The sequence below is a fragment of the Megalops cyprinoides genome, chromosome 2 (assembly GCF_013368585.1).
Source record: "Megalops cyprinoides isolate fMegCyp1 chromosome 2, fMegCyp1.pri, whole genome shotgun sequence".
Taxonomy (NCBI): Eukaryota; Metazoa; Chordata; class Actinopteri; order Elopiformes; family Megalopidae; genus Megalops; species Megalops cyprinoides.
In genome coordinates this window covers 53,344,359-53,355,914 of record NC_050584.1, presented here as the reverse complement: position 1 = coordinate 53,355,914, position 11,556 = coordinate 53,344,359, and the positions used below count along the sequence as shown (strand labels likewise).

General features: G+C 46.3%; 1 protein-coding gene across 3 annotated transcripts in view; it reads right to left on the bottom strand.

The window, feature by feature from the left end:
- Positions 1-373: 373 nt before the first annotated feature.
- pde4ba (phosphodiesterase 4B, cAMP-specific a) overlaps positions 374-11,556 on the bottom strand; it is a 103,050-nt gene continuing 91,867 nt past the window's right edge. For 2 of the 3 annotated variants that reach the window (XM_036522276.1, XM_036522277.1), the window contains 9 exons: positions 6,940-7,033; positions 3,749-3,927; positions 3,382-3,480; positions 3,084-3,248; positions 2,618-2,717; positions 2,321-2,475; positions 2,108-2,230; positions 1,679-1,861; positions 374-1,536 (listed from right to left, as the gene is read on the bottom strand). In XM_036522276.1, coding sequence (XP_036378169.1) covers positions 1,159-1,536; positions 1,679-1,861; positions 2,108-2,230; positions 2,321-2,475; positions 2,618-2,717; positions 3,084-3,248; positions 3,382-3,480; positions 3,749-3,927; positions 6,940-7,033 — 1,476 coding nt within the window. In that variant the 3' untranslated portion in view covers positions 374-1,158. Of the gene's footprint in view, positions 1,537-1,678; positions 1,862-2,107; positions 2,231-2,320; positions 2,476-2,617; positions 2,718-3,083; positions 3,249-3,381; positions 3,481-3,748; positions 3,928-6,939; positions 7,034-7,623; positions 8,105-11,556 lie in introns of those variants that run through there. The other variant, XM_036522278.1, reaches the window with a different exon arrangement.

The following is an 11,556-nucleotide window of genomic DNA, read 5'->3' as shown; positions in this document are numbered from 1 at the left end:
TAAACAATGATACCCTTTGTCAAATTTAAACTGTTTTACTGGGTTTGAAAAAAGATTTATTTATTTATTTTTTTTTTACTGACAGTGCCTGATGGTTGGAGGGTAGACTTACACTATCACTGTCAGATAAGGGGACTCATTTCAGATAATGACATTGATACAAAACAGTACATCTTTGAACTGGGAACAGTCTTAGTCGTCATCGTGTTCAAACGCTAACAGATATTGCGAGTCGTCTTCTTTGGCTGATGCAGTTTTCACACCTCCAAACTGCTTCTATCCTTCTGTTTATCAACAGCTTCTACATTATCAGGATTTGAGTTGGCTTTACAAAGAGTACACTGAATTATAATATAGTGTAGTGTAGTTTGTGGTGTGTGTGTGTGTGTGTGTGTGTGTGTGTGTGTGTGTGGTTGTGTGAGAATTAAATGCAGAAACTGATCTTTTGCTGAGACCAAAAACAGGAAGTGAGAGATAAATGGTAATGTCAGGAAGTACTTCTTCTGTGGGATTTTTTTTTTCCTTTGTGGAAGATTTGTCCATGAGGCCAGTATTTGTATTTGCTCTGCTATTGCCCAAAGTCACTAATAAGGAAGACTCTGCATTCTCACCTCATTTGAGATACAAAATAACTTTGCTCTTGAGCTTTCTGTTTTTTTTTAAGAAAAGACAAACATTTTACATATACTAAAATGTGTTCAATAAATAAAAAAACTTTAAAAAGACAATTGTAAAAAAGGCACACAAAGTCCTTAGACAAACGTTACAGAAAAGTAAACAGATTTTCTTTATAAATACCTGTTTATCAGTAGTTCATATTTTACCTCATGACATCCCCTTTAAAAAAGTCACTTGGTACAAAAATCTCTCAGTAGTGTCATCACCCCGATTCTAATCCAGTAAATGTTCCTGGCTGGCGCAATCCTTCATTTCTCAGTTTAGCCTGTAAATCAGGTCCAAGTGTCTGCAGCATTTTCCTGAGAGCTCCTTCAATGCTCCACTCAAACTGTCCACTTCTGGCTCCAAATCAAGTGCAAGAAGGACACCTCCTTCGGCCCAAAGTCAGCCCCTAGGCCTCTCAAAAGCATGATTGCAGGATTTCTCCTCTGAAAGCAATCTGCGAACGCAAAAGACCCATTTCTGCCAGGTTGGCAGGGCCTATGTGTCCACAGGCGAGGCGTCTTCCGTGACAATTTCGATGTGCGTGGGCTCCATGGGCTCCTCTATGTCCTGGCTTTGGGAGTAGTCCTGCGGGGAGCGTCCCTCGCCCAGGCTGTCATCACCCTGGCTGTGCTCCTCCTTTTCCGTGCCCTCGGAGTCCTCCTCCTCCAGCGTCATCTCAAACTGGAACTTGTCCCCACCTCCTTGATTGTCCTTGTCCTGGTCGTAGAAGGGTGGGGACGGGCTCTGGGGGATCATGCTCTGGTACCAGTTTCTGTTGTCCTCCAGCGTGTCCAAAATGTCCTGTGCGTCTGGGTGCACCAGGTCAGCCCAGGTCTCCCACAGAGGGTGCACGATGTAGTCGATGAAGCCAACCTGTGGGAACACACCAGCATCACATCAGGTCAGGTCACCCTGTATTGACCAACTGGAGTCAGCCAATATGTAGACAGTAACAGTTTGTGGCTCCACATGGCTAACACTACATTGCCATACATGGTATGGGAGGGAAACTCACCTGGGATTTTTCCACAGAGGCGGTGTGCTTGTCACACATGGGGCTGATCTCCATGCCCCGCTCCCGCTCCCTGTCCCCCTGGTGGAAGAACTCGTCCATGATGCGGTCGGTCCACTGCCGGTACAGCTCCAGGGATTTGGTGGGGTTGCTCAGGTCTGCACAGTGCACCATGTTGCGGAGAACCTGGTAACGAGGCAGCCGAGAGAGGAGCGTGAGTTCAGAGTGTGGGAACAAGGCATGACGGCGGGCAGCTCTCCTAACGATCCCTCTAATGAGCCTGGAATGGTTTCCCTCTCCATGGAACATTAATTAACTCAATTAAACTGCGGAGAAAAGCGGAGATACATTGGTTCTGACAGCAAGGTCTGCATGGAGACAATGATATTACATTAGACTCCCTTGGCAGAGTGTAAGATGAGGCCACTGTACCTGTATTCTGTCTGTGTAGTTGTCCAGCAGCAGGACTCCAGAGCTTGTCACCTTCTTGGTTTCCACCATGGTCTTCAGGTCAGCCAGTAAGCTCATGTGTTTGGACATGTCAGTGGCCAGGACCTGGAGGATAACATGAGGCAAATTATTCCTGGGCTCCATCTCAGGGGCTAACCTGTGATGGGGAGGAGGCATGTAGGGAGGACTACTCACCATGTCGATGACCATCTTCCGCAGGGACTGGCGCTGCTTCTTGTTGAGGTTCTGGAAGATGTCGCAGTGCTCCTCCTGCAGCAACTTGAAGCCCACGGCGAGATGGTGGTTCTCCAGCACCGACTCATCGTTGTACATGAGGGCCAGCTCCGAGTCTGGGAACAGACAGAGACCTGGTGAGAAACTCTGACACAGCTCATCCACAGAGGAGGACATCTCATCCAGCATCACATAACCCAAGGCACTGTGGCTTCCAAAAGCATCAGGACCTCCCATGGAGAGGAGGTGGACACTCACTGGTATTGATTAGGAACTGGTTGGAGACTCCTGGGTGGTCCACATCATGAATGGCAGCGGCGAAAATGGCAGCAAGGATCTCCAGGTCGGTGAAGACAGCCTGCAATGAGGAAGGGGTTGTAAGTTTCATATGAACAAGCACAGCCCTAGAGAACAGCTAATCCCAGTCTATTCCTCAATGAAATTTATATTGTAGAAATTTAGAATTCAGGGAAAGCACAAAGAGTGAAAGCAAGCACTAATTGAAACAATGTGGAGTGTGGCAGGGGCACAATGCTGAGAATGTGGGGAAAAACAGCAGGATTGCGAGTCTCATAACAGGTCAGTAAAAAAGACAACATGGTTGATAGTAAAGTGAATGTAGGCAATGATGTTGTAAGTGTCGTATTGCGCCATTGTTATGCAATAAAAGCTATTCATCATGAGAAGAGCTGTGATATCATGGTACTCTTGTGGGAAGACTTACGTCCAGTGCGGGTGTGGACAGCAGGATGTGGGTGGACTGGGCTACGTCTGCGGCGTGAAGGCTGTTGTGGTAGGCCACGTCAGAGTGATAGTGGTCTTCCAAGGTCATCATATAGGTCACAAAGGTGTCAGCTGGGATCTTGAACGTCTTCAGCAGGTCCCTCTCCTGTGAGATGACATGGGACCATTTAGAACCTCTTTTCAGCAGACAATAAACCATAGTATGATGTGGCACTCGCTGTTATGATATTACAATAGAAACATGATTATGATTGAAGAGGGGAGGGCAAGACACTGACCTGAAATATGGCATACATGATGCATGTGAGCGGCCTGTTTTGGGAGTAGTCAGACACTGTGAAAATGTTGAGGCCCCATTTGTTCAGGTTCTCCAGCTCCTGTAGATGACAGGACAGAATGTTAGTTCTTCGTTACTTGAGAATCCACACAGCCATTCCAGGGAGGAGTCGCAAAGCATGCATGCCTCGGCCACTCAATCATCAGTTCTCTTCTGGAAGACTCTGGAGGCAAGTGCTACTGGCAAATACTGTGCTATTTCAAGCAGGGGAAGTCATCTTTTCAAAGTGCATTTTAAATGGTCAGAATAACTGAATTATTTAAGATGAGTGGCTAACTCTGGGTCAGAAGATACAGACGGTACGCTACCTTAGAGAGAAGATCTTCCTTGTCGGTCTTGACGCCGAAGCGCGAGATACTGCAGTTGGACAGGCTAGGCCCGTGCGTCACCTTCTTGACCCCGCTGATCTGGGTCATCAGCTGCTGCTTCTTCTTCTTCTCCCGAGCCTTGGGCGTTGGTGACGGGATCTCCACCTCATTCTGCTTGTCTGAGGGAGGGGGGAGAGGAGAGGAGGGAGTCAGAGGGCTCTTCCAGCCCTGCACAAAGGCAGGTTTTGTCAATGTGCTCGTCAGTGGAACCCTGTCTTGTGTTACTCGACGTAACTAGGAGCAGCACGCCACGGGTTATTACTGCACACTACTCGCGGGAAGTCCGATTTTGTGCATTGTGATCCTCCTAACAATGTTAACCGAGCCATTATTTTCTTATTCCGAAACAAAGCCCCCTTCCCTCCTCAAATCAGCTCACAGAGTTGAAGGGAAAAAATGTGGAACAGCCTATTTCTAAATCGCCCCACATCAGGGAGTTCAACCTCCTCTTTGTTACAGTTATGCGGTGGGAAACAAAGGCCTTTTGTTTAAAAAATCTGATTTCACGTCTCCCATTTCCCTGAGTGACGTCAATGGCGTCTTTCCCGAGGAGAAGCCCCAGGTGCAGAGCAATGAACTATCACTGGACACCTGCACAGGCAGGCCGGAGAGGAGGGCCTCTCATTCAACTCCTGCAGGGAGGGAGTCCCTCTGTCCCCTTTTCACAACCACCAGCTTTTTGCTCCTGAACAACGGGGTTCTCATTACTGCATCCGATCTCACGTCTGAATGCTGGAATCACTTTCAGCTCAGCACCATCTCATTAAGAGGAAAAAAAAAATCAGCTGGGCAATCCATCCATATTTGTAAGGGGAGAGCTTCATGTGAATCTAGCCAGACGCTGCAGCTGCAGACCAGACAGAGAGATAGTGTGTCCTAGATGGACTGGGCTCTCTCTGAAGGATCCATTCCTCAAGCCCTGCTTAGGCTGTCTGCTATTAGCCTCCCTCCTAGGAGGGTTATTCAATTATCGCTACAATAATTCAGATAATGGGGCGCTTCTCTCTCCCTCAGCTTAATTGAAGACGGTGGCGATAAAATTGAAACGGTAATAGCCGGAGCGCTGCAGTGTCCAGATCAGGGTGATGGAGAAAGAGCCCATTATTCATTAGCATATTGCCGATGTGACAATCTAGGCTCTCTCTCTCCTCTCAAACGTCTTGAGCGATTTGAGATGCAGGGCTTTCCCCTGGCAGGATCGCAATAAGGGACGCATAATTAATCCCTAATGGATACTAAAGCAAGGCTCCTGAGATGTGGAGCCCTGTTCTCCAGAATCTGTGAGCAACAGAAACAATACAGGGAATTGTTTCCTGCCCACTCAAGTGGAGCGTGATCAGTCCCGGGAACTGCAGTGTGTGTGGGTAGGGTGACTGCAGTGGGTATTTTGCAGATGCGAACGTTTCCATGCAGGTGGGGCGCCATCCCCTCAGCGCTGACTCTCACATGTCCCACTCGCCTGACGCTCTTCATATATTAATTATGAAGCTGCCTCTCTCCCTCATGCTCAGAGAGATGCAGCTGCTGGGGGGGAGAAGCTATGCTTTTAAAGCAGCCCAGATCTACTGCATATACAAGGCATTAAAATGATTCAAAAATATCCATTCTCAGTCAAAAATATCAAGGAGCCACAACATGTGCATAGATTTCCAGATTCTGCATTCTACGAGCACATAACGTACGAATTCTGATCCTTACAACGAAGTGCTTAATGCTGATAGGTAATCCAGATATAAATGTATAAACAGATAAATAAAAGGATTTTGGGGTCATCCTGCCGCAGGATGACATCAACAGCATTACTCTGGGGGGATCGGGGAATATTAGGACAGGCTCTTTTTCCGAATAAATAAACGGCACTCGATTCTGCGGCAGTGAGACCGGGGGGGGGCACAGCTGACCCCATATGGTTTCCCCACCGCTCCACACTGACTCTGCACCCAGGCTGGCACCCTCGGGGGAGGCGGGGGGAGGTGGGGGGGGGGGGGGGGGGGTTGGGGGGGCAGACGCCCATCTGTCACCACCGTGTGCTGCCACTTTTCAAAGCAGAGACAGGGAAAAAGAGCAAGATGGCCCTGTTGCCTGTTCCTAATTGGGTATGAGTCATGGAATCTGCCGCTTGGCTTTTCCACAAGGGGTACTACCGCATTCCTGCTGTTTAAAGAATGAGGTATTCCACCTCTGACTACCCCCCACCCCCACCCCACACACACAAACAAACACACACAGCGACTATTCCACAGGGACGACGTCTCCCGCAACCAGATAAGACTGGATCGAGAAACTGGCGCAGACATACGTGCGGAAAAGAAAGGGCAGCCTAGACAGACTATTGGGTTTCTCTCCGCGGGGCGATCTCTCCCTGTCGTCCCTTAACGGGAGAGTCACGACGGTTCTACAGACTGGCCCCTGATACCTGGCCCTGCACCACAGCTGACCACCAAGACACCAATCGCAGAACGGCAGATGTCCATCAGACAGGGCCGTAAATAGCAGCGCTGCCAATCACCTGTCCAATAACGGGCAGCTGTAAAGTGCACCGCCACTTCGGCGGGAGTGAGATTGATTCACCACCCCAAAGACCAGCTTTATCTCTCTGAACACACTTCACCTGACTAAAGAAGGGATCGACTACATGTCTGCCGCTCAATGTCGAGCAATTCAAACCTCTGGTGACCTCATCTATAGGCGAATCTATTATTTAGATGAAAATACTACATCAATGTTTATCTCAGCTATTAATATGTGTGTGTCATACATTTGGAAAAAGAACAGTATGTCTACAGCCTGTGGATATGCATTGTAGGTACATGAATTTTTATCATTATTTGTAAGTCATTTCTCAAGCACCCCAACGCCCCCTCCACCAACCAAACACTCACAGAGAAAACTGCAAATTGAACCACTTGATCCAGAACAATATGTTTCAAAGGGGAATTTTTTTCTAACATGTAGCCAACAATCACAAGCCATCCCTGACCCATTTCCAAGAATGCACTGCAAAGAGAGCACAAGCTAAATTTACACACAACGTTCAACGTTCTGATGTGCACTGGGGTACGTGTAATTATCCCAGCGTTTGTGATGCGGAGTCTGTGTGTCTGTCTGCACTGAGTCCAAGCTGTAATTACCCAGGAAGGTGTTGGAGATGAACTCGGACACCTGGTTCCCGGAGCGGCTCATCTCCGACAGGTGCGTCAGCTCCCGGTTCAACATTCTCTTGAACTGGAAAACACGAGAAAAGACAAACTCATGTCAGCACACACAAACCTGTGACACAGCCAGGGGTCAGCTTCCACCTAAATCAGCTTAATTCATGTCAAAAAAAAACATCCATATTAATTAAGCCCTCTTTATGGGGCTCAGAATGAAAAGGGATTAAAGAGTACCAATGATACCCTCAGAACACATATGGATATATTATACATATGTAATATCCATTGTACCATTTGTATCATTTGATCATTTGTACCATTTGACCAAAATTGATGACATTTTAAGCAAATCACACATTTTGTTTAAAATGGAGGTAATATTACATTGGCACATTCCTGACATTGGCATATTGTTGGAAAATGAGTTGAGAAAATCCATAATACAAAACAGCAGCTGCTAGAGCTCTAGCCACATATCTGCAGATGAGCTCAAGATGGAGTTCCTACAGCACACAGATACAGTAAACAGCATCTCTCCTCACAGCTGACAACCTGCATCCTTCACTGTACAGAGACCAACCTCACAGCATCTAAAACCCCATTAAAAACAGCACAGCAGCCCTTTTTAAATGTAACAAAAGCCACAAAGGCTGTACACACCTTAATGTAACCCCAAGACACAGAAAGCAAGTAGTTCGCCTCAGGCATTTTGGACCCCGTTTCAGCAAAAGCCAGAAGCGCTCCTATCCGCCACAATGAAGAGACGAGGTTGATGGAATTCCAGGGATAAAAAAGATCCCCCCTCTCCTCCTGTCCTCTCCCACTAATTAGCAGTTCAGAAAGCTGCCAAATGCTGAGAGGAGCGTGCTCTCCCTGTTGACCAACGGCTGCCTCCCTCTCTCCATCTCTGCAGCGGGGCTGAGCGGCGGCGGGGCGATTCCGGGACCGGTCAGGGGGGAGAGCGGGAGCGAGGGATGCGAAAAAGCCTGAGCCGCCTCAGCTGGGCTCGGAAAAGGGGGGCTTCCTCAGCTTGGATTAGTCTCACTCCACAGCTCACTGCACTGCGCCGCTCTCTTCCCTCCCTACTCTGCCAGCCCCAGCAACACGCTCGACGCAGCACACATGATCTGACAGAAAATGGAGGAAGCCCCCTACTTAGATATGCAGTGCTGATTCTGGATGCCCCCTCTGTTCTGCAGCCCCCCAGCACTGCGGCACTCTGATCTCAGCCATCTCTAATGATTGGGATAATCACTCCTGTGCTGTTTAAATCAGAACAGATTCTCATCTTGCTTAGCATATTTACAATTTATCTGGCATATTGTATTCTATGAATACAAATGCTTCCACAAGAACTAATATAATACTCAATAGATGCATTCTGAAAACGTATTAATCAGTTGTTTATTTGCCAGTCTCAGAATGAGGGTAATTCTACAGAACACCCAAAACAGCAAGAGAAAGGCTTGGTTTTAAATGTCGACGATTGTGAATGTCTCATTCATACTGTATTATGTACAATTCTTTCAGGGCCAGAACTGGCATCAGTGTCTGATCATTTACTGTATACCCGGGTAATTATAGCAGACACAGTCTGTTGATTTCACCAGACTGTGCTATTTTCTCTGTTGTACAGCTGAGGATAATTGCACCCCTCACCATTTTCAATGACATCACCACAACTCTCTCTACTGGTAGAAACCCGTGTCTGTGTACCGCCAATTACATGAACATCGAAACGCCATGGCAACAGTGTCACGTGACCTGCCAGGTCTACTTCTGTGAGGTTTCCCCTCAAAACACAGCAGCGATCAGTGCATGACAGCCATTGCCGGGACACAAAAGCTCCCTATGCAGACTCTGACTGAAAATCATTTTACAAGCAGTACATGTCAATTTCTCCCCAACTGTCCCTTCCAATGCTGTAATTAATCTTCACGTCTAGACAATCGTGTAGAAATCAATAGGCTGACCTTGTGCCAGTTATCAACAGCTTTGTGAATAACAGGGGATCCCCTTCAACATGATTTATGATCTTTTCAACCATGCTTTTGAAAACGTATAACAAAAAAACTATGAAAAATGTTTCAGACTTTTCACTTCTGTTCACTTTCACGAGCTGAAGACACCAATTGAATAGCAGCGTTATTCAAAAACAAGCCCTGTGGTTTGTTTTTTTTTCCAGTCTAAACAACTGTAGTTTCTAGAACGCAGCATCCATGGAGCTGCGGTAAACAAAACTTGTGGGGAGCTTTAGATGCGAGGGAATACGTGTTCGGAATGCTGAGAGGCAGATCAAAGATGTGGGATTATCCTTTTACTGCGGAAAGACCTCTTTATATAACACCGCCTTTAAAAAGGAAAAAAACACACGCAGCAGCAGCAGCCGAGGACAGCTCTGCATCAGGGATCTCTGAGGAGCAGGCTTGTGGGTACAGCAGACGCGTGAGTGGAGCCGTATGACACAGCGCAGTGGACACCCCCCCTCCCCTTCCGGAATCTACTGCGCTGCCCCTGCCACCACATACACTGTCAAATAAAATGCCTTTATCATTTAGACTGCACTGACATTCTCGGGAAGCCATTTTAGCAAAACGCACGCATGCCTCTTGTTTTTAACGCTTAAAAGAACAGATTTCAGAATTCACAAACTAGAGTTTGTTGAATTGATTTGCATGCTTTAAAACACATATTGAGATGTGATAATTGATGGAAAAATAAAAGGTGACTGTGGCGGTGTGAGCAGAGCCCCCACTGCCTGTGACGGGCTCGCTCTGATGGTCCTGGCGTTGGTGGCAGTGGCTGCAGGGGGAATCTGTGCGCACCAGTGAGCAGCACTGGGGCTGATGTGCCGTTAATGGCCTCGCGGCAGGCAGCCCGGAGAAGGTGAATGGCTATGGCATTTCATTCTGTAACACAGCCAATTTTTTGTGAACAGGCAGCGCTGTAGTCTGTTGTGTGGATCTTATTAAGCTCCTCATTATTAAGATAATCAATAATATTCAGATCAACAATGATCAACCTCTAAAATATTTTGAATAGATACATGTTATGGAATAGCCTTGGAATGGATACACATATTACATGTATGTATTAACTTGCAATGTTATGCATATTCCAATGCAGCCTTGTAAAATATCTGCAAAAATATCTTTTTCCATGGATCACCATACATACTGCTCCAGTACATGGCACGATTTAAATGTAGCGATCGCAATTTCTGCCACTGGTGGGTGCCATTCACACAGCAGAAAAGCTTCAAGGGTTTTCCAAGCTGTCTACTCTCATCTGACATTTACAGTCTTAAGCTGCTGATTAGGAGCTAAGAGGGTGATTAAAGCAGGTAGGTTTGCTCTCTGTGCCATATGAGATTATATACAATGTTTTCTAGATGCACCCCCCCCCCCCCTCCTCTGTGTTTATTGTCTTTAACGGCTTTAATCCTTTGAAAAGCTCTTATGAAAAAGGCCTGTGCACATTCCAGCAAAGGCACAAACTGGTACCATGTTTCTACATTCACAACCAAAAAGGACAGCTGTAGCACACATCAGGCATAAGCCAAGTGCAGTTATCTCATAAGGCAAAGTGGAAGAACTTATTTGAAAACAGGTGAATCAGTAGGTTTACAAAAAATAATAGAAAAAGAAACCTCACAAGGTTGACAAGCTATGACTCCCACTTCCTCTACATGAGTCACATTCTGTCAGGTTTTTCCCGACTAAATAGTACGTAGGTATGCCATCATCGTATGGCGCAATCAGGCCCGAGGAATGTGAGTGCTGGCCAAATTACACAACACACTCAAACACTTCCCTTTTTCATTTGTGTCTCATGTCAGTCCTCAACTTACAATGCAAGCCACTGTTTAAGCTAATCAGTGCACTAACAAACCCTTAAAATCACACAAATCAAAATCAAAAGCACAAAAATAAAACAAGGAATTATTTCATTAATAACTTACAAATAATTTAACAATTCACCCTGAAGTTAGATGGAGTAGTCCGGGACAAGCCAGGATTCAGAGAGCTGAAAGTGATTGTTTCTCTAAAGGCTCTCCCATGTGGTTTTAAGGCTGTTTGTTCGTATGTGTGTGTGTGTGTGTGTGTGTGTGTGTGTGTGTGTGTGTGTGTGAGCGAGAGAGAGGGAATATATGTGACAGGGGCTGGGGGCCATTTGATTTGGCCTCCTCAGGCTGCCGAACATTTAAGAAACATCTTTTTAGTCAATCCACTACTGTACAAATGTTTGATGTCATTGCACAAAAGGTTCATTTTTCATTTTCAGTCTAGACAGCTGCTGAATAATAGCTTGTTATCAGCACATGGAAACACCTCCAGACAGGCCACTTTCCTGACTAACAGACACAGTTTAATTCTAGACAGATTACGGAAAGAAAAACAAGGCCATTTCATGCATTTTTTTACTGTACACTATCCCCTCTTCTACCATTTGACTGGAGCACCCCAAAAAAATTAGTCAAGGGCAATTCCTGTCCACTGTATGTGACATACTATAAAAGATGGAACTTGATGCCATGTTCACATTTTCTCCAATATGATTCAAAAAATCATTTCCAGCATGCATAGTAATTGC